Raw genomic sequence first — 24,194 nt, forward strand, 5'->3', positions numbered from 1 at the left:
TGTTATGTGCGTTGCTATCCACAGAAAATTATGGGTTTTCTTTCAAACTTACCAGTTGTAGGCTACAAAGAAAATTTTTATTTTATCACTATATTAATTTAGTCAGTTTGCTGTTACACTGGTGGGATTTATATAAAATGGTTCTGTACTTTGTACTGATGTAGTTTTGTAAATGAAAGGTAATGTAGTTTCATTATGATATTTGGATAAGCAATACGCTTTCCAGTTTGAGGGACAAATGTCAGGCTTGAAATATTTAGTTTTTCTTTTATAAGTTGTTGTCTTGCCTCTTGAAAAACATTGTATTAAGTAAACAACACTGTCTCTATTTATTTATTTATTTTTTGTCTAAAAATATTGTATCAAGTAAACATTGGTCTTTATTTTCACATGTTTTGTGAATAAACATGTATAAATTAATATAGGTTTCTATTAGTTGTTAGTAATTTGCTATAGTAGCTTTACAAAGCTCTTGATAAGAGAAAGGTGTGTGACAGCTGAAGGGTGTCAGGATTATATTTTACTATATATTTTAATTTCTTCCTGTGCTGTTGTATATAGAAGTTAAATAATTTTGAAAAGTATAAAATACTTTCATGTCTTACTGGAGCACTGCACTTGTTTTTGGTAGAAATGCAATTATAGTCATTATTGCTTATTAAAGCTGTTCAGCTTTTGGGTTTAGTACTTGGCACTTTGTCAAAGTTCACCAACTTCTTCAGGTCACTTCACTTTATTGATTTTTTCATTTAAGAATTTCCAGTATTGAAATAAGTATACATATTGAAATTACTTACTGTTAATGGTTTTATGATGATTTTTATATTTTCCAGGCACCTGCTACTGCTTTCTGGGAAACTATTTCAGATGACAATCAGGTTGTGGTTCTTGGTTCAGTTCTTGCTATATCAGGGCTGTGTCTTATTGTGTCACGGTTCTTAAACAGGTCAAAACCAACTCTACAAAGACGTTCTAGAAAAGTTCTTCTTGAAAAGAGGGATTATGTTAATACCTATGTTAAATCTCAAAAGGTAAGGCACACTTAAGATTCTAAAATGGTTTGGAAAATCTGTTACTGTATACATAAATTAAAGTCAGTTCATCACCATTGTAAAATGAAATGATAATTTAGTCAGGTATGGTAATTTTGTTATTAATATCACATTTTTTCTATTTTCAGCAAAAACTTTATTCCGAGTACCTCCAGCAAAGTGTTTCTGATCAAGATCTGTAACTGAATCTTAGGAATAAAAGTGTTCCTACAAACATGACAGCTATAGCTATAGGAGTACAAAATCTATTTTCTACAGATCACCTTGTGCCTAAACTTTTTTACCCGTTTTTATGAGTAAGCATTCTGAATTTTAATCATATATTTAAGAGCTATTCAAAGATTTACAGTTTTATACAAGTGGACAATAATGAATTTTTATAGTATTAGAACCAGACTGTTTTAGCTTTCATGTTTTTTTTGTTTACTATTTGTTTATTTAATTTGTTGATACCAATGATTTATAGTCAAAGTTCAGTACCGGTATAATGTAAGAATGTATTCTTTTAATTAAACAAATAAATTACTACCTTTTAATGCTTATTTTTGACCTTGCATCCTTGTATAATTTCTTCACTATTAGTAGGTTAACCATTAAATAATACTATACTATATGGATTTCAGTACACAAGATTTTTTGAAAATTATATATTTATAAATGGCTATGACAATGCCTCACAAAGTAATTTGTAGTACTTTGTATACATATATGAAAGAAATAATCAGGGACGATCTGAGCAGGAATAATAATATTTTGCCATTCTTATCAAGATTTAAGTTGTCATACTTGCAACATCTGCATTGAGTATTAGTTATGGTTAGAAGGTTTGGAAGAACAAAGTTTTCCACATACAATTATATAACCATCAAAATGTTTAAAAAATGATTTTTACAACCCCCAATTCTCAAAGGCTACCATTGTTTAGTTTTACAGATATGAAATAAGGTTTGATTTGGGGATCAATAGATATGAAATAAGGTTTGATTTGGGAATCAAAGTGTGAATCCACATAAACTTCATATAGGTCTACCCTGTAATAGATACTGCATACTAAGCTCAAACTCTTAAAGCAACAAACTGGAAAAGTACTGACCTCTAGATTCCAAAACTTTAGTATTCCCTAGAAGGAAAATGAACAGAATGCTATTCTATTTCAAGGCATTAACACATTTGAATTAACAAACTTTGCCAAATTATTCTCACAAGACAGTAAATGAGGTTTATTTTAGATACAAGAGATGTTCTGCATCAACAGAATAGTTTTTATTCAGTACTGTAAAAAAGTAAGGACAAAGTACTTGCCACAATAACTGATAATTTACCTACTTATTTTACTTATCCTTATTCACAAAATAATAGGTCAGCTAGGTAATTGTGAACAACATAGTGTATGAACTAAAACAAGCACAAAGTGGAAAGAACCACAACTAGTCAGATTTCTGTCACAAAAGTCAGTTGGCAAGCAAATAGGATTCTTTAATTAATGGTTACTGTAAAAAAAAAAAAGAATAGTACTTACTTTTCCAAATAAATCTGGGGCATTTGCTTTTGCCATCATCCAAAATCATTTAAGTTGCACACAAAGTCCTGGCAAAACTTAACTGGCACAGTTTAAGAATCCTTCTAACGCATGACAATTAAGTGTGATTTGGCACTAGTATTTATTCTATATTCTAATGTCCTGCCTGTTGCCTAGCTAAATCATTATCACAGAAAATTTATACATTCCTGAGGTAATATGACTTGAGCTTACTACTGATACAAAAATCTTATTGAAAAGTCTATATATTAACATAGTAATGGTAAAGTTCTTAACAATGCAACCATTTTTTTTATTTTAAATACAAACCACTGCCTGATTTTTCTTTCTTGATATTCCAATGAGCTGACAACTAAATTGATATGAAAAGTACGGACGATTAAATGTAGAATTTAATCATAATAAAACAGTAGACAGTATGTCTACTTTCTCTTATGCCTCCAACAAGTTTACTTCTCTCCCAAGCGGACATAACTGCGCAATGTCAACTTGAGTAATGTTATGTAATTTATGAATACAATTAAAAAAAAAAAAAGAAAACTTCATAACTGAGTGTCTGAGCCAGTAACAGTAAGCAACCAGTCTGTTCAGACGAGAATTAAAAAATGCTCTAAATTACAAAAAGGCAGAGAAGCTATGATATGGGGAGAGAAGCTATGCGAACATGACCAGTGCCTATAACCCCACAACTTTAACTTCCAATCCTTTTCGACTTGGGAGTAAAACAACCTCTCGATAGATTCCTTTAGTCCTAGTGCTCGCTGTGACTTGCAACAAGGTAATTTCTTGTTACAAGAAGAAACCTTCTAAGGCCCAAAGCAATCTTACAGAATGAGCAGAGCAGATCATTGACTAGCACAGGTAAGATATACAATTTATATAGCAACCTATACAAATGAAAAAATACTGTATATAATAAATCTTATATTAATGGGCCTCCTTGTGTTTTTTGGTAATGCTGTTACATTCAAGTCTCAAGCACTTTTGCTGTATAACTAGTTGGCAGTTTAGCATGTCTGCCTTAGGCAGAATTAGGCATTCCTATCTCAGTCAGTTTTCATTTCATATGGATTTTTTTTTCATTACATTACCCTTATTTGTATATTATACATTTGTTATATATAAGTCTATACAGAAACAAGAAGACACTGTGGTCTTAAATTTGTATAGGTTAAATGGAACTTTGGTATTTTGCACATAATGGCATAGATCTGGTGAAATGTACGAAGTGCTCATGGTATATTGTAGCCTGGATATAGTAGAAAGGTAGTATCATTGCAATTACAAAGGACTGTTTTATAAAAGAAAATTATTGACCACACAATCATTCAAAAAACTTTGGTATCAGACATGCAGAATTAAAAATACAAACTAAATACTTATCAATGTTATCACTTTTTTTCAATGGGTGACGTTACCTCTGGTTTTAGCAAGCTTTCAAATGATAACAATTTACTGTATTTTGAAATGAAATGCAGTACAGTATACGTACTGAAGAAAAATGAGTAAGTTCCACAAAAGTGCTAGGCAAAAAACCCAATGTAATTTCTGTAGGAAATTACAGATGCAATATCACTTTGAAAGAAAATGTTAGTAAAATGGAATGAGAAATAAAAGAAAATGTTTAACGAAACTAGCAAGTTAAAAATTTCGGTTCTCACTTGGCTGGATGCAATACTGAGGAAGGAGACAAATCAACATGAAAAAATCACATCATATATCAGACTTCCAATGCAAGAGCTAAAGTAAAATCCATGTCAAAACTGCCTATCTACACATTACTGCCTGGAATCTGCATACTAAGGGGGTAGGGACATCAGCGCACCTCACATGGTGCACTGTAGACATTATTACACTACTAAAGAGTGTTTGCTGTGTCCTTTGGCCCCTAGCTACACTACTTCCTAGCCTTTTACTTTGCCTCCATCCCTGCTTCCTTTCTTCAATAGTACATACTTTCCTACCTCTAACTATTACTTCTTAGTTGAACTGTCGGGTTTTCTCCCAATAGTAAAAATGCCTTACTGATTTTTTCTTCATTTTCCTAATTTTAATGACTCCTTGGTTTCTTAAAGGTTCAGGAAGGTTTTCCTCTAAGTAAAGCATCAGCTGACAAATGCAAGTCAACGCCTTGATGTGTTAAGGCTTAACTGTGGAGTGCATTCACCAAAAAAAAATCCCCTATCTTGGAGTAGACAGGCTCAAAAGCTTCAATCCTTTCTCAAAAGAGTTAGCCTACATCAAAAGTTTATTACTACTCTGCAGGGTTGATTTTGGTTGTCTTCCACAGCATCTTAAACGTCTATGTGCTTCAGCAATGTCTATGTCAATTATTATATGATGTGCTGTTTTGCCATCAACTATAAAACTTCTCAGCAACATTACCCAAAATGACTAGAACAAAGAGAGCAACTACATGCTGTCCCCAGGTGATGGTGGGTGTTCTGTCTCAGCGGTGTGCCATAAGTTGGAAATCAGCGTAACCCAGAACATCTTATGAGTGAGCAAGAGACTTGGTAAGCCTAAGGAAAGAAACATGTTTTTAAGCTTTGCCCTAGTAATAAACCATTTTTCTCCCTAAAGCGGTTTTCTCACCTCATAGCGCCTACAGCTACGCCGCTCAGAATCCTAGTTACAATGCTTACAGCACCGCAATCCTAGCTATGGTACATAACTTTGGAACATCAGCCATAACCCAGAACCCTTTTCATTGATATATTTGAAAAAGCGCTGTAAGTCGCAGCCCCTGTAACCCGTGGATTGCCTACATCTATAGAGCTAAATATAAATCATAAGCTCATTAAGGAACATCAACTTGAACTGTGATGAGTATCTACCTAGGAAAGTTCTTGTAAGTAGAGAGTTTCTTGTTCTTGCTGTTTATTCAGGCTATTCACATGTAACATAACCCATAAGGAAATGCAATTTCATTACTGTTTCCAATAATGATGATTTCTCTAAAATGTTTACAAGCAAAGAGAAATAGTACTGTATACCCTCTTTTACATAAAGGTATGTCGTCGTCGTCGTCATCATCATCATCATCATCATCAATGCTTTTATGTTAGGTTTTCCCTTCATTAGGTCAGACTATTGACTGATTAGATTATACAAATGGTGTCACAAAATTGTGGATCATTAACACCAGGTTGGATGTGTAATGAGCTCACTCCATCTGAGCCTTAGAGATCTCTGTTTATTTACTACTTCTTTACATCATCTCTCTCTCTCAGAAACTTCTTCATCTGTCATGGACCTGATGATTATTCTAAAACACTAAAGTGTTAATGGAAAAGCCTGGTTTTGGACTGAAAACTGAACAAAAAACAGTTCAGATGCACAATTTGTGTGGTGTGCTAAGAAATACAACTCACCTGAAGAGGGGATAGTATATATGACTTACATCTCGCACCTCAGAAAGTTATCATATCACAACAAGAAGTTTTTTTTACCCAAGACTGAAAAATACCAGAGGTGGTAGGAAAGGAAGCAAGGATGTGACTTAACTTGAGGGGCAAATCCCAACGACCTGGAATCACAATGCTTTAGTTCTTACATGTAAAAACTCAACAGTCTAGGTAGAAAACCTAATGATAATAGTACATAATATTATATAGTAGTTCTTATGTAAATCTGGGCTAATTTGTCTGCTGATGCTACAAGGAAATTAGCTCTGGTATGGCAATAGTTGGTATTTTTGTATATCCACAAACAAGTAATTTCTGATATAAAAGTACATCCATATTAAACCAAATCATCTTATTCAGATAATAATCAAAGCAGCAACACATATATCTTTGACTGAAATATATACTTGGGTATATAAAACTAATCAAACTACAAACCTGTAGTGCAAAAAACAATACTGTTAACGTGTAAATATAAATGTAGAAAAATGTTCACACTAATTCATTTCATTTAACAATCCAAATAGTACATTGCAATATCACAATAATCCATTGCATTTAACAATCCAAATAGTACATTGCAATTGTGGCTCTTAAAATTACAAAAATTGAAAACTTACCAGATTCAAATTATCCTTATGATAAAAATTCTTAAGTTCTTAATATTTTGGATAACAATGAATGAAGCTTAACAGCAGATTCCTTTCTTCTTGGCTTAGAATAGTTATGGACGTCCTCTGGATGAGACGCACATTCCTCTACAAGGGGCAACAATGATGGATAGTCAGCTGCTACCCAATCAGGAGGGCTATGTAGCAAACCCTCTGGGATATCTTCTGAGAAAGATGATGAAGAGAGCATTCCCTGTGGGATGGAAGGAATTCCTATAGTACATACTGAACCATATTTATAGGAAAGTTTGACAGCAAATGAATTTATACTGTGGTCTCCACAATCAACACCATTATACATCATTTTAACATGATTTTACTTTTCATCTCTTATTATTCATATTTTTAACTAGAGAATTAGCACTCTTGCATCTAAGTTATGGTCATGAAGTCCAAGCTTGACATGGGTACTAAAGCATTTCTGTAAAAACATTTGTCTATCCTTATTTATACGTCTCTCATGTAGGGGAAACAATATTTGGCACATACAGTATACAAATTTTCTCCAAACTACTTCAGAGCCCAGTTCTATCCCAAATGTACAAAGATGACAGTCCAAGCTGTTAAATGAGACAATTTTTGCTATAAAGCCAAACATGAGATATGTCCAAGAGTGAACTTCTTTCCAAGAAAGGTTAAATTGTAAAAAAAAAAAAAAAAAAAAAAAAAAAAAAAAAAAAAAAAAAAAAAAAAAAAAAAAAAAAAAAAAAAAAAAAAAAAAAAAAAAAAAAAAAAAAAGTAAAACATTGGATTTGCAATGTCATGCAGTGATTTTGTTTTGATCTTAAAACAAAAAAGTAAAGTATGGGTGGGGGCACTTAAGACTTTAGGACTAATGTACTACTTTCATTTTAAAAATTTTGTAGGTTTTGTGTACACTCATATTATTCATAAACCCTGTTTTGAATATAAAATTAGTTAAACTATTCCCTTTATAATTTTATTAATATAAAGTACTAAGCATAAATTATGCCTAAGATACCATGTATATTATACCACGAATAAATTAAAATAGTTCATGCAATTTCTGTCAAGAGGACAACTGCCCTGTTTTAAAACCTTTGAGATTCCAATGACAAAATACAAATCTCTATCTCAATTCCTCAGGTGTGAGCTGGCTAGATCCAGAGCCTTTGGTTCATAGTAGCCCTTAGACTTATAAGATAACTTTAACTTATTTACCTAATCATTACTTACATTATTATGATGGCTCTCTACTTGACTACATTTTCAGAAGTCATGCATTTAGGAGAAAGATATAAATTGTTTGATGCATGTAGAGTAATGTAGTTTAGGCTCAAAATTATATGGAATTACTGTTAGCTGTGGGATACTTTAAATAATCACATGTAAGCTACACAATAGTGTTTTGAGTTACTTGTCAGTAATCTAGATTCCTTAAGCATCTAATGAGCTGAGGGATTGCTTTTGACCATTGAGTTCATCTTTTCACAGGGGGATCATCCTTAGCCTGATAAGCAAAACACATTTTCAGGATTTTCTTTCTCAAAAACCTGTTTTTCTTCACATACTAATTATATGTACACATGAACAAAAACAATGTCATTGCACCTGGTAATTCTAATCAATTTCTGAATTCAGGTTCATTAACCTAAATAGAAGATACTTTGGAGCCTGATTATCACCAATGATGGAAAGGAACTGTTTTCTACTTTAACTGATCCATGATTATACTGTACTAGATTGAACCTGTTTATGATATACAAGTGAAGTGGCACTTCTTTTGTCTATAAATGCATTTATCATTAAATTTCATGTTATTATATACATGTGCATACTATAATATACACACTCTTACATTACAGAAGTGGAAGAATTCCCAGCTAGTATTCAATTAAAAGTACTACTGTAATTGATATTAAATTCCATTTCCTAATGAAAAAAGCATAAGACAAAAGCACTTACCTTGCATACTGCAAAGTAATTGTGATCGCTGTATCTGTGGCTACACAGGTCCTCAATTGAGTAGCTCAGGCAATCCCTGCAACCAAAACCGTCATTGACGTGTTCACTAGCATCTAGAATTAAAAAAAAATAAATAACAATTGCTATCCATAATTCTTCTGAGACCTCTAAGCATTACCGATACTTGAGGTGTATACTAAAATCACAACCATATACGTATAATGTTTCTTACATTATTACTATAATTGCCCTTTAAACATGAAACTACTGTACATATTATTGTGAAATAAGTTTCAAACAATTAATATTTCAACATTTCATCAAGGTGTATGAAAAATTTTCTATAATTACAGGTTTTAGCAAACTAAAAACTGCACAAAGTAAGCATACAACATTGAAAGTTTTGTTTTTGGTTACAACTAATGCCCATCTGAAACATACAATAAGATATATATAGATATGCAATAATACTCCTCAAAACATGCATGGAAACTTAGTTTACATAAGAGCATTCTGATGACAAATATATTGAAATATGCTATGGTCAATAGATCAGCAATTCTTCTTAAGGAAAATATCCATGACTTTAGATTGCCTAGTACGGTGCTCATTCACAATATGTACTTGTATCTTTCCCTGCTCCCACATTTTCTTAATCATTAGGTTCTTTAATTTTCTGCAACCTTAGAAGTTTTCACTATCACTACTATTCACAAAAAGCCACCATTTATATGGAACCAGCCTAAGCTGCCATTAACTTGCAGAATGAGCTTCCACATACAAAGGCTACATATTATATGAAAAAGATGAACCCAGATGAGAAAATGATAAATGAATAACAAATGTAAGTCAGCAAGTAAACATACTGTGTAATATTATTAAAATAAGATATATATTATATATTATTAATAATAATAATTATAATTATAAACATAATTATATAATAATATAATATATATATAGAGGAGAGAGGAGAGAGAAGAGAGAGAAGGGGGGGGAGGAGAGAGAGTACGAGGAGAGAGAGAGAGGAGAGAGAGAGAGGAGAGAGAGAGAGAGAAGAAGAGACGAGAGAGAGAGAGAGAGAGAGAGAGATTGGCTTTTTTAACAATTGGAATTATGAAAGAAAGCACCTCTAAAAAATAGCGCCATTCACTTTGGTTCTTTTTTTATTCTTATTACACTCGTGTGTGTGTGTGTGTGTGTGTGTGTGTGTGTGTGTGTGTGTGTATACAGTGGACCCCCCGTATTCGCGTTCTCCAGATTCGCGGACTCACACATTCGCGGATTTCTCTTGGGAACGTTTCCCTTGCATTATTCGCGGAAAATTCGCGCATTCGCGGTATTTTTTTCTATGATAAATATCCACAAATTCCTGGTTTTTTGATGAATTTCATCATAAAATGCACTTTTTGTGATAAAACTATTAAAAAAACCATGTATGAAAAATTGTAGTGGGTTTTTCTTGAGTTTTACTAACAAAATAGGCTGTTTTTAGCATTTTTATAGGGTTTCAAACATTCACGGGTTCTAACTATTCACGGGGGGGGGGTCTGGTACGCATCCCCCGCAATACGGGGGACCACTGTGTATATATATATATATATATATATATATATATATATATATATATATATATATATATATATATATATATATATATATATACACACACACACACACACATATATATATATATATATATATATATATATATATAGATATATATATAATATATATATATATATATATATATATATATATATATATATATATATATATATATATACACACACACACGAGTGTAATAAGAATAAAAAAAGAACCAAAGTGAATGGCACTATTTTTCAGAGGTGCTTTCTTTCATAATTCCAATTGTTGGGTAAAATGAATCTACCACTTCAAGGTATTTTGTCTAATATAATATAATATAATATTTTATCTTCATGTTTTACTTATCTACTTTTCCTTATCTGTTTACCTTTTTAAATTTTCCAGTACGACTTTAAATTGAGTTCTAAGTACTGTAGTACTCTTCTAAAACAAGGTAAACTTCATAGAGAACTGAATAATCTCTCAACTTAACTTGCAATAACAGTTAGCTTCCTCCACAAACAGTCAGTTGTATATGTTAGTACCTAGGTAATTCAAATTCAGTTTGGGGTATTACACACAAAACAGTAACTTTGGTTGAAAATATGTATTAAATTCAAGACCACATTTAATGTACCTGTGGCTGTGGCAATTCCAGCTTGTTTAATATGGTTCGTGTCCAACAGAAAAAATTATGTTGGGTCATTGGCTACTTGTAAATCCCAGTTTACAAAATCTTTTTCACCATAGGAGTTCAGGTGTAATAGAGCAGTAGTACTTCCATGCAAAGAACTTCCCAATGATTTTAAATTTTAATGGTAAATATATTCTCAGTATGGATTCTTTACTCTTTTTATTTTGAGTTTTAAAAATCTCAAGTCCTGGATGGACATATATAATTACCCAAATTTTTTTTATACGTATTTACATAATTTACATATAAAAAATACTACTAATTCAAGGTCATAATACTGCCAGAACAGAAGACCAATCTCCGGTTTTATCAATGCATGGTTTGAAATTCTCCTAACTCTATGTACTGTAACTAAGTAGGACCTTCACAAAATGCAGTGGTTTTAAACAAAATGCAATGAATATACAGCTTCCTTATTTCAAAGCCCATCAGTTCCACAATTAGAAAACAGAATTAAATTTCATGAATGTGATTTACCATTTCATTTTTAATAATAACCTCAATACACATTACCACTTTTCTTCTTTTGTGAAACATTTTTTTTTTTCCAACATTTGCAGAGGACATTCTGTGATTAACCTTTGGGGTTAAAAATCTTAACCAACCATTAGTTCCAAGACAAAATATTCAACTATTAGTTCCAAGAAAAACTTAATGAATAATCTTAACAAACTACTCTTAGTTCTAACAAAAAATCTTAACCAACAATTATAGTTCCAAGTAAAACCCTTCACAAACTATTAGTTCCATGAAAAACCTTTACCAACTATTAGTTCCAAGAAAACCTTTCAAAATGCATGAGTAGAATGAGACTATAAACCCATTCCTTTTTCCTGTAGTACTCATTTAGTCTGTATGGCTATAAGGCAACGAGACCTGAACATTCACTTCTTTGTTGGAAGACTTACTTATTGCCATACTCCCTACCCTTGATAGTTAATCATTTTTTGTATGAGTTCATCTTTATTAATTGAAGAAATCATCGAAGTTCATTCAGACAAACTCCTCCCATCTAAACGAAACAGCAAAGGAACATCACTGTTTACTTAGAATAACCACCTTCAGCATCTCAAAAATCATATGTTTGTTAAGATTGTGTCCAACACTGAGAGCTGCATTTCTGTAGATACTAAAGTTCCACATACATCTAAGGAGTTTTGCTATCCAATATCACCTTCCATCTCTACTCCCATGTATCACCACTTGAACTAGGTAATGACCATCCCAACAAGGCTTGTCATTCTCAAAATCTATGATAGAAGTGGATTGGTGAGTAAAAAAATCTCTTAACATGATTTGCAGACTGAAGCATTTAAACAGCAATTACAGCATTAAGGTATAACTGAAATAAACAGGTTTTCTGTTGTATGAACACATTCTTTCTATGACAAAGTATGAAAATTAACAATAACCAATCTTTGAAATATCACCACTGTAGCTAAATACTTGACAACATATATGATAAATGATAAAACTCACCTAAGTCATTTACAGCTGAATCCACAATAATGAGATCTTCTGCATCAATCATTTTGACTTTGCCACTTGAATCAACAGCAAAATTATCAAGTGAAACATCAGTCATATACAAATGAAATTCTCCGTCAGAAAGTTCCCGAGCCATCTCTAAAAGCTGGCGAGCATAATCAGCACGTCTAATCCAAGATGTTGCACCCAGCTGCGTCAGAGTTGGCCCTACATATTCCTCAATTAACATTCTCCCACAAGTTCCAATTATTCTTGGAAACCATTTCTGATAATGAGTCTGGAAAACAATTCTGAGTTAATACTATCCAAATTATATCAAAACATTTTTTTTTAACACAAGTATAAAATCATCTTTCCTAATATTTAAGACATTATTTACTGGTGATCATATTACTGTACAAGCATCTATGAAAAATTATACTGTACAAGAATTCAATATGCAGAAGCAGGCTATATGAAAGAAGAAAAAATTCATATCAACCTGTAACTCTGTATTTCTACTCTGCCGATTGTTACTTGAAGAGTATGTACACCAAGAATATTTTTCTTACATAATAGCTTACATGACTTTTGCTTTTTTTAATCTTTCATGATACCTACATAAACAAAAATTGACAATAAATGTTCATGCTACCATAATTTCATATGTGAAAGTTCAAGAATCTATGCTATTAGTTTCAAGACATACAAATTGGATATCAGTAGTTAAGAGATACAGTAGCCACAGTTATTAATGAATTTTATTTCCAAATCCTTGGGAGCAATTAGTTGACCATGCATAACCTTACATGTTATAAATATTCATTACTGACCACTCTACTCTGTTAATGAAATCTTATCTATACTTACCATAATCAACAAAGGCTCCATGTTCACTGCTAACATTGTTAAAAAATGATGAATGTGATATGGCCCTGAGTCAGTACGAGCAAATGCTTCATATAACTTCAAAATATTTCTATCATGTGAGCATTTGACAGCATCACTTTCTTCAAATAACACCTTGTTATTTCTTATTACTTGGAAAATATCATTCCCGGCTCTTGTCACAATAATTTTGATGGCTTGAGACACATTGCAGTTGTGCGGGAGCTTTGATGCTTTGCAGAACTTTTCATCTATCTCCCTCAGTTCTGAATCATGTGCAAGTTTCTTTAAAACCACATGTTCTTCCCCAAATTTGGCATAATAAACATTTTTAATATTAATGTAGTTCATATACTTTACTTGAGAGTAACTCGTCAGCCTAATGTTCCGATTAAATGTTTCCTTTTCAAACATGGAACTGCAGTGAGACTGACCATAGCATGCTGGGCAGGTATGAAGATCAACTAAGTTTTCATCTAACATCTGACGCCATCCAAAAATGATGATGATGCACAGAAATATGCTGGTATATATCATGACAGAACGCCATCTCAGTCTCATTCCCATACATGAAGAGCCTAAAATAAAAGAAGATAACTGTAACTATTAAGAAATAAAGGAGGCAAACATGCAATATACATATATTACAGTACAATGCTTCAGTCTCACAAGATAGCATCATTCTGATCCACTTCTCTGGAAATCAGTATAGTGGAACATGTCACTCTAGGCTAGCTGATTGGAAATCATTTCCAAATATGAAGACTGACTGGACTTGCTGATGTATTGTATACATAACCTAAGCTATTTCAAGTTCATGCAAATTAGCTTAGATGAGGTATTCTAAGTGCAACAACTTAGTTACCATGTCTGTGATTTCAAGTTAAAACCCTTGCACTTTCACTATATGCTAATCATTATGATACTACTGTTATCAAAACCTCATCTTACACCTCATGTAAAAAAAAATGAGAGACTATCAAGTAATCACTGTGCAGAAAATTGTACTAGTCAATGAAACAATTTCAGGCACCTACATCTACATTCTTAGAAAGCATTTGAAGGTGTATTGAATAAATTTGTCAGCTTATATTGTACCATTTATGAAAATATAACATGATTTTATGTTACTTTACCTGCAAATCTAGAATCTAACACAATTAGGTATCCAGAATTCTGGGTTTAAATTGTTAGGATCATTGAGTTTCAGCATGTATCTTATGAATAACTGTCACTTCTGATTATGAATATGATTAAACACATAGACCACGAGGCACAAAAATTCTCAAGAATCAAAATACGTACTCCCCTCACAAACTAACCTGGATGAAAGATCATAATTAAAAATATGTATGGGAATACATAATAGTCACCTAGTGTCAGGGATACCAATCGTCCAAATGAACTATCTATGTCAATTGCAAGTCCTAATCAGATAGAGAGGAAACAAATAATTACCCATACAAAGCTTATTCAATGACCATAAATGGGCTAAGAAAGGATACTTTCTGTAAATCTTAATGGTGACACATAGAAATTTTGAATTAAAAATTTTCTAGTCTTGCGCTGAAGATGCAAGAATATTCTAGAAATCCGGTGCAGAAAAGTTACTTCTTATCTAAAAGGCTGTGATATTCTTGATTGTACATTTGAGCAGCTGCTCTTTATTAAGGGGAGGCAGTAGCTGTGAAGAAAAATACAATTCTCTATAGCTCTAACCACTTTTCACAGTTAGTATCTACTCTTTATAAGACCAGTAAAAAATTTATAAACGGCTGAATATTGTATAGAATATAGTAGAGTACATACCATATGGATTATAAAATAAATAATCTTAGTCAGTTAAATGAAAATAACACCAATACAAAATCATTTCATTTTTAGAGTGCCTTTTAAATAATATTCAAATAGAAGACTCCAACAATTACAGTACATAATGCACTGTTTACACATTAATATTTGAAAGAGCAAAATATTTTTTAATGCTGCACAACCAGGGTGACAAAAGTTGGTTATTTTCATAGATTTTAATGCTGGCATAGTGTGTCTACATTTGAACTCCCAGTATGACAAAAACTACAATATTTATAGGGAATGCAGCAATCAGCAAGGCTGAAACATGAATACAATACTCTGATTTACAGGGATCCTGGAATCATATGGAAACAGATATAGTATGAGAGTGACAGAATTAGCTGGAGACACAAAATCCTAGAAATTAAGCTAGGCTGTTATCCAGATTGACAAAATTTAAGAGACCATTGCCTAAGCAGCACTATTTATATAATGTGTTAAAGTCATTACATATAGTAATGGTATATTTTTAAAGAAATCTTCCCATACAGTTTAATATTTTCTTTTGGGTATTATCAATAACAGATGTGGGAATAGGATGTGATTAGTTGTTGTTTTATAATAATTTTTATTCTGTTTACACTGTTCACACCATGTTCAATGGTTGATCTTCTCCTTGTCTGTACCATTTGCTATTCCAATCCATACTATTGGTTGCATACTGCGATGTCACTGAACACTTGTATACTATGTACTGTTACAAAACTTTGTTCTAAATCATTCTCTTATTTCACTATTTACTGTGTAATACTGCTAGCTCATTTGATAATACTGCAGAATAGCTCTCCACAAATCATTCTGCTTAGCATAATATCAAATGGGAGGTGGAAGGCTTTGCCTATACTCCCACCATATCAGGACACAGCACCTTAGGTTAAGATCAGGTAAGGGAAGGTTAACTGAGGAAGCATCCCTGCTTAAATATTTCTTAGATCTACTTTTATGCTAGTTGTGACTTACGAAAACAGTAAGCACAACTCTTCTGCTACTTTCTTGCGTGCCAAGCCTTGTGGTGACATCATGACCTCTCCATTTCTTTTTGATGCACATACCTTTCTAGGTAATTCTGAGCAATAACTCCGTACAGACTGCAAGGAACGCTCCTGCGAATATGACAGCCACTAGAGATTGGGGTGTCGAATGTATTTTGCCGTGTTTAGTACTAGCCCCTGGGGTTTAATTACAGTTGACCCCCTAAAGATAATGGTAAATTCTTAATAAGCAACCCAAATATTACAGGAAACTGCAATTTGCAAATGTGAATAGTTCTTGCTATTTCATTGTCCGTAGACCTAGAAAATAACATGGTCCATCCAATGTCATTAAGCAAGTTCTTTCACAGTTTAGGCTAAGTACAAAAACAGCTTACATTCTACCTAGCACTGATGAAATATTGTGATTTGTCTAATATCTTTTAAAGTGATTCTGATCAATCTGGTTCTAGCCTATGGGGTGGGGGAAGCTACTGAGAAGCCATATCTTTGTCAGGTATTGTCAACTACTATTTCACTCACTCAAAAACTAAGGTTCCCTAGTGATGGGTTCCAACCTGTGGACGAATAACAAATCTTTAAGAATCATATGAATACGGTACCATAAAAACCTTACTTCGTCAATTTTTTAATAAGAGGTAACAGTACAATATTAACGGATTATGATACGCCAATACTTTGACAATTTCGAAAAACCAGAAACAAAAACCTTTCCCCGAATGTCTTATCTGTCACACACCTTTCCAAAGTGTTGATGAACTCCGTCAATGATGTCAAGAAGATAATTAAAAACGACTTTCCACGATCTGACAGCTTCGGAGCGGACGGACTTGCCAGTTTGTTGACATTTCAATGACCGAAAGGGAGCGTTTTGTTAAACGAATTACTCTTCTTCTGCTTTTTAAGATTGAAATTCGGTGGCAAAGTAGTAAAACATATTTTACAACACTGCATGGATGTAAAAAAAAAAAATAAAAAAAAAGGCTTGTGCTTGTTACTGTGGCAGCGCCTAATTAATCAAATATGTATAATTTTTCATACACTGCACTTTCCCTTGAAAATTTAGAATAACATTTCGTGATAAATGATTCGATACACTACAATATAAAAGTTTGTCCAGGTTAATGTACAAATGTAAAAAATAGTTGTTTATTGATTAATTATCATTCGCTAGATATTCCTTTCATCATAGCGAGAGAAACTGCTAGAAAGTCAATACGAACCCTCGCGGCACTCGGTCCGTCTTGCTAGAGATATTGAAGAACCAATGTATTATATTGTTGATAGTAAAATAACCTTAAAAACTCGTTATCATACTCAATAGTATAATATATGTCGAATTCAAACCAAATCGCTGAATTAAACACGCGTACATACTATTTCTTTGTTTATAAAAAAACGGGCAGTTACTCAAGATTCTTAATCAAATGCAAAAGCCAAAAATCTTAAGATCGTCGACAGGCATTACTTCTGTTAAGTTTCTGTAAGTCCACTCAGGTCAATAAAAAATATTGACCTGAGTGAAACTTAAGGAAGTCATGTAATAATACTTACACTTGTCAATCTAAACATTTCAATAATCCTGGTAAAACTTAGAGTAGTTAATTGCACTTTCTTCAGACCTTTAAATTGTTCCTTAAAGGGTAAATATTAGAAATGTTTAATTCGAAAAAAGCAAGTTCATCTCTCATTCAATGAACAATTCCATGCAAACAGAGGCTTAAAATTGTTTTAGTTTAATTTCTCTATTACGGCCAATTAAATTTAAGTCTCCATATTAACTGTCTCTGCAATAAGTCTACTTCACAAAGAAGTTACAACAGTGGATCACACTGGTTCAATTCATTTTGTCGCAAAAAGTAAAGACTCGATTAAACTGAAGAAAAAACAAACTTAGAAGATGCCGTTATGACAAAAAATAATTTTACAGCTGGGTTGGTAAATATTGATGAAGACTACACTATCTTACGATTTTTTCTGTTCCCCTTGACACTGCAACGATAGGCAGTGTTGCTGCAGTTACAAAAGAAACTCCGTTGCAGGTTGCAGGTGACATCTTCGGCCTCAACAAGTCTTTTAAGAGAAACCATACTCATGCTCTCTTTACAAAAGGAGCTCTGCTTTTGTGAGTAATTACTAATTACCTCAGTTACTCCACTCAAGTATACCTTACTTGTCAAGGCACGCCATTCTGGTTTGAGCTCCCGATGTAAACTTACAGTAAACATCTAACCATTCCTGGACTAGAGGTCTACCGTATGGAGAATATATACTTGATCCATATATACTCAATCGGCAAGATTTTTCAACTGCTATGAGTGATACCTCGCTGGATAAGATAGCAACGATAAGACTATGCTCGCCAGCAGTTTGGTCACGCCAGTTGAACTGTAAACTCACGGGGAAGAGGGACGTTGCAAATCGCAGAGGTTAGTGAAGGTTCGGGTTTACGTTTCCATTTTCTGAGAGTATTTGCTACTATGAAATGATAACACAAACAAACATACGCTGTTTGTGAAGGTTTAAAAAGACAAAATGAACCATTTTGTACCAGTGGGCAGCCTGTAATCAGCACTAGGCCATTTTCCCTATTTAGCAGTGACTACAGAGAGAGAGAAAAAAAGCATAATATTATTGCCAGTTTCACATGTTAGCGGATAAAATCAATGATAAACAAATTTACACACACACAATACACGCATGAACACACACACACACACACACACACACACATATATATATATATATATATATATATATATATATATATATATATATATAATAAAAGGAGCCCATAAACACACCAAAATATAGAAAGTAAGTACTATATTTCAGAGACTGTGGTCTCTCTGAGAGACAGCAGTCTCTGAAATATAGTACTACTTTCTTTCTATATTCTGGCGTTTTTATGGGCTCCTTTTATTAGCTGGAATTCTGTTGTAACAACCAGTCACACACACACACATATACGTTATATATCCCAAGGTATTAAAAAAATAAGTCGTTCAAGGAAACTTACAAGACGAAATGGGACAAATGTAAAGCTAATTAGATAAAACCAGCTGGTTAACACCCACCTCTTCCAGTTATGCTTTGAAGCCTCTCTGTATTGTTAATAAATTTTCGTCTGTTGCGCGCTTCGATTTCAAACGTGAGTACTACCTGGAACATTTAGGATACTGAAGAATATAGACCATGGGGATCCCTACAGATATCTTCAACGTGTACCAAGGATACCGCACGGTTAAATCTAGAATATCCTCAAGAACTTCCTATCAAATACAAAATGCATATAAATATATATTAATATTATATATTATATATATATATAATATTAATAATATACTTCTTATACAATAAATAATAAGGTATTCTCAATTAAATAAACTTTTTTTATATAATAAAAAATAATATAATGTATTTTATATTATATAAATAACAAAATTTGTATAATGTTAAAATCTTTATCTATATATATAATTATGATATATATATTATATATATTTTAATAAATTATATGATTGTCTCAAATTTCAAATCAACTTTAAAGGTACACCGCCCCCGGGAACTTGCTATAATCTAACTCCAATCTTAATTCGTGCAAGTACTGCGATCTGCAAGGAAGTTTTTACTCGGTTGAATGAAATTCTGAATATGATACTTGGTGAAACATTTTGGTGCAACACCGCTGTTGGACGTGAGATCCCTTCCCCTTTGAAGGTATCCTTAGGGTAATCTTGGGGTATCACTGAGATGTCCTGAAGTGCCTTGTGGTTCCTTGAGAGTTAAAATAACGTGGCGTATTCTTACGACGGAACCAATTCAAAATAAGTTTTTTTTCTTTTAAAGGCAACTATCAAGTGGATCTATTTTTACACTATACAGCAGGTGCAATAGAATTCCTGCGTACATTTTGACAGCGCAGTTTAAAGTTTGCTTGTTTTTTATATTCATTTACAGAGATTTAAAGTTTAATTAAATAAGACTACAAGCTCGGTCATTTTCAAAAGTCAATGATGTTAAAAGTGTATATTCTCTGAATCCATAATTAATTATTGCCAATGTCATTAACATCTCGGAAGTAATGCAGCTTAGAAGTAATCCATTATAAAAGTATTTTTTAAATATTAAAACCGCTTGATCTTCGTATCACAAAAAATTGCCAGATATTAGGACATTTTACTTAACTTCTTTGGCGGAAAACTCGTACCAAAGCATTGAAATTTACTAAAAATACTGAGCAAACCTGTCACAAACACTGGCATGGTTCTGGTTATTCATTGAACTGCATAAGCTGCAGCGTCCTGTTGTTTTTAGAGCACGACCTTAGACATTCTTTGAAAGGCTCTCCACCTGGACCTAGCGGTCTTGGCAAAATGGACCGGAAAACGACATTGTCGTTGATTACTTGAACATATCTCTCCTGACTATTTAAGGTCTGCTTTTACGCCAGAGTTTCATCCCCTCGGATTTCGACTGGGATACCTCTATATTCTTCTATCAGTGCTGAGCAGGCTTGTCTGCCTGACGTATATAAGTTGGGAAAATGTCAGAAAAGACATTTTCCCAACTTACAAATTTTGCTGCTTTAATCTTTTCAGTTTACCTCACAAAATCCTGAAAACCCGACGGTAGCAGTATGCCAACATCTATCTTTACGCTTTAGGGCCACATTTCTTTTCTAGAATGTTACCAAACATTGCATGTTGCATATTACCTCTTGTGCAATAGGTCAACAACATTCGTTTACACGGCTAAGAGTACAAATTCTTAAGTCGTATGCTCACTAGCGCTACGTTTTCCGATCAGCCAATTACTGAAACAGCAGCCGCCATATCTTGGTTACCATTCATATTTGTCCCCTTTCAACTTTTTTTCCAATCCATAATGTCTCTTGGTTTCGAGCGTGTCAGGCACTACGATCTGCGTCTTCTAAGATCGATTTCCTCTAAAATGTGCTCGACTCTAGTACCAGTACCAAGTTTTGACGTATCAGTAGGAACTGAAACATGACCACATTTCTAAAAAATGAAAACTAGTCTCAAGTTGTCTGATAAGACAGTATAAATGTCCACTGATTCCTCAATGCCTTTTATACGAAAAACTTAGGCGTTCTTCGTTTCTTTGAGCCAAAGTCATTTCTAGCAACGGCCAATTATGGGACATCTTTTCTTTAGTCATCACAGAGACTGGGTACAAAAAGCTAAATACGAGCTAACCTCAAAGCAAGAACAACAGGTCTAAGTTTTGGGTTTAGGAGCCTTTCAGGCACGTTACAAGCTCCGTTTATTAGGTTTTAGCCTTGAGGTGAGAATGGTTTTATTAATGACTGATTAGCTCCCATAGCAGTGATTGCGGTGTAAATGCTTCGAACTTTATTGGCTCAAATATCTTTACAGCCGCACCATAAATGTGGCACAATATTGAAAGAAAGTATATTACCTCACGAAACTTCAGAATATTAATTAAGCAAACGCAAAAAAAGGACATTGACCGTACTGTATTCCAATGACATATGAGTCACTCCGGTGGGTCTCGGGCCTCTTGGTGGCGCATGGCCACTTGCACCAGACCTCTCCCACGTTCCCTTGTTGAGTGCTGCATTTCTCTACTTATTTAATGCAACTTCTTCTTTCTTCTATTCATTCTCGTTGCTGTCCTTCTTTTCTTCCTGAAGTTCTATCCTTGTGCCTGATTATTCCTGTTCTGAAGCCATTCTTCTGCAGAAAACACCAAATCAGTGTTCGTTACGTGTGCTCTGCATGTACCCGATGGTTTCCTCAGCTGCTTCTACAACAATTTGTTCAGTGTCTCCACATTTTTTTCTGATGTCCTAAATATTTCTTCATCTTCATTTACCAGTAGTAAAATATATCTGTTTCTGATTTCTATTTGGTATTCCACCAAAGATGTCTCATCTTTGAGCTTATCGGTGTCAAATTTTCTCTCTCCTTTCATTCCTTCTGTTCCTTTTCATGTTCAACTTGATCTTGACTCTGGCAATCAGTAAGGGCCCCAATCACAGAACGATTGTCGTTATCGACAAACAAACACTATTCAGACAGTACGAACGATCTCCGCACCGATTTCAGTCTGAACAAAGATTTTGTCTCGGGACGACATGGCATCATCTCTAGAAGAGACGTGCTCGATAGCATTACATCGGCAGACAAACACATAACTGAACGACTGTGTATGACAGACATAAGTCGCAAGCCAACAACCTGGTCGTGACAGATTCCCGCCGAGATCGTTCAGACCATGAAACTCCGCGCCACTTTTGCATTCAGACAAGCCCGTACACAATGTTTTTGCGAGCGATACAGACAATCGTTCATAGTATGGGGCCCTTAAGTTATGGTCTGAATAATAATCACCTCCTCTGAAACTACGTCCATCCATGAATGAACCTCTGAATTTGTGAAGTATAAGAAATTGATCAATTCGATTTCTTGTAATTCCATCAGGTGAATACCTTATGTGCTTGTGAATTTCTTGATAGGGAAATACTGCGCCACCTACAACGATCCCATTATAGTTGGCAAATGAAACGAACCTTATTCCATTCTCACTACTAACCTCACGGGAACTATGTCTTCCAATTACTGTGCCCAGTACATCTACTTCATGTCCAATCTTAACATTCAAGTCACCCAGAACTACTATGACATCATGCTTTGGTGTTTTATCTGCAACTTCCTGGAGCTTTTCATAAAAAATAATCTCTCATCATCATCATCACACTCTCATTTTGGGGGAATATGCTACTATCACTGAAAGTTTAAGCCCTTTACTCTGTACACCTTATCTGTCAGACAAAAGTCGTCAACGCCGTCCCTGTGGATAACGTCATCTCCCTCACTACATATGACAGTGTAACCTTCTACCTAACACTCATCATTTCCAGAGCATCGTAAGTCTCATGCAGAGCAGTTCTATCTACTAATATTTCTTAACTTCAATGCTGAGTGTTTAGCATGCCCTGCTCTATATAGACTAAACACATTCCAAGTGCCTCATTTCTCAGTGGCGTGGTCGGTATGTGCTGGCCTGCCACCTCAGTGGCCGCGAGTTAGATTCTCATGCATTCCATTGAGGGGTCAGAGATGTGTATTTCTGGTGACAGAAGCTCACTCCCGACGTGGTTCGGAAGTCACCCGTTGCTGAATAACCACTGGTTCCATGCAACGTAAAAATACCATACAAACTCATTTCAGTGGGGTTTTCCATTTCAACAGTCCATTTTTCGCACTGTCGTCAATAACGGATCCGTCCGTATTAGGTCTGCTGTAAGTTTCCGTAATAATATGCTTTTTTAAAATTTTTATTTTACAAGAACCTTAACCCCACTCTTTTACTCGGGCTTGGGAACGGCATGTAACTCCCATGGCATAAGAGTCACTCGATGTCATAAAAAAAGAACAACCACTATTTAAGGCAGTAGTCTCGATTACGTTTATCAATGTGGTCAACGCAACGAACCGTTCATCCTCGTTATCAAACTCTGCAAAACCACGGGGCTCGTTTTAACCGGACTCCTATCAGCGCTTGCAGATAACAGCTGAAAAGCAACGGACGGCGTGGTGATAAAGCCCCCCTTACATCCGATCACACAGTTGTACCACCAGATAATTTACAATCAACCGGTCAACCCGTCTGGGAGGGTCCCTATCTCCCGTTCAGCCTGACTCTGCAGGACAGGGATTCCAAACCAGTGGTAAATTTAATCCTTGGGGATAAACATTAATATGGCAAAGAGTAAATGTTTCAAGAATGAAAATCATGAATGACTTCTGTTATATACTCTGACGTGTCAGCTTGTTTTGGAACCATTATGGACTCACGATTTTATGAAATTTAGGCATCCGAACGAATCGATAGTCGCGAGTTCGATTCCCCGTTCTGCCGACGTGGAATCAGAGGAATTTATTTCTGGTGATTAGAAATTCATTTCTCGATATAATGTGGTTCGGATCCCACAATAAGCTGTAGGTCCCGTTGCAAGGCAACCAATTCGTTCCTGGCCACGTAAAAATATTTAATCCTTCGGGCCAGCCCTATAGGAGAGCTGTTGATCAGCTCAGTGGTCTGGTTAGACTAAAATATACTTAAT

The 24,194-nt window shown here is 34.2% G+C and overlaps 3 protein-coding genes across 9 annotated transcripts in view; 2 read left to right on the forward strand and 1 right to left on the reverse strand.

The window, feature by feature from the left end:
• Window positions 1–1,588, forward strand: part of LOC135202317 (uncharacterized) — a 102,117-nt gene extending 100,529 nt beyond the window's left edge. For all 3 annotated transcript variants that reach the window (XM_064231662.1, XM_064231663.1, XM_064231661.1), the window contains exons 11-12: window positions 834–1,031; window positions 1,181–1,588. In XM_064231662.1, coding sequence (XP_064087732.1) covers window positions 834–1,031; window positions 1,181–1,234 — 252 coding nt within the window. In that variant the 3' untranslated portion in view covers window positions 1,235–1,588. The remainder of the gene's footprint in view (window positions 1–833; window positions 1,032–1,180) is intronic.
• LOC135202319 (divergent protein kinase domain 2A-like) overlaps window positions 833–24,194 on the reverse strand; it is a 68,442-nt gene continuing 45,080 nt past the window's right edge. The window contains exons 1-6 of one of the 3 annotated variants that reach the window (XM_064231666.1): window positions 16,821–16,929; window positions 16,604–16,638; window positions 13,218–13,813; window positions 12,360–12,645; window positions 8,597–8,709; window positions 833–6,863 (exon numbers count right to left, since the gene is read on the reverse strand). In XM_064231666.1, the coding sequence (XP_064087736.1) occupies window positions 6,651–6,863; window positions 8,597–8,709; window positions 12,360–12,645; window positions 13,218–13,802 (1,197 nt within the window). In that variant the 5' untranslated portion in view covers window positions 13,803–13,813; window positions 16,604–16,638; window positions 16,821–16,929 and the 3' untranslated portion in view covers window positions 833–6,650. Of the gene's footprint in view, window positions 6,864–8,596; window positions 8,710–12,359; window positions 12,646–13,217; window positions 13,814–16,603; window positions 16,639–16,820; window positions 16,955–24,194 lie in introns of those variants that run through there. The other 2 variants (XM_064231664.1, XM_064231665.1) reach the window with 2 other exon arrangements.
• LOC135202316 (uncharacterized) overlaps window positions 18,394–24,194 on the forward strand; it is a 55,054-nt gene continuing 49,253 nt past the window's right edge. For 2 of the 3 annotated variants that reach the window (XM_064231658.1, XM_064231660.1), the window contains exon 1: window positions 18,394–18,510. The gene's annotated coding sequence lies outside the window, so the exon portion shown is untranslated. The remainder of the gene's footprint in view (window positions 18,511–24,194) is intronic. The other variant, XM_064231659.1, reaches the window with a different exon arrangement.

Source organism: Macrobrachium nipponense, chromosome 30 (genome assembly GCF_015104395.2).
Source record: "Macrobrachium nipponense isolate FS-2020 chromosome 30, ASM1510439v2, whole genome shotgun sequence".
In the NCBI taxonomy this organism is placed as follows: domain Eukaryota; kingdom Metazoa; phylum Arthropoda; class Malacostraca; order Decapoda; family Palaemonidae; genus Macrobrachium; species Macrobrachium nipponense.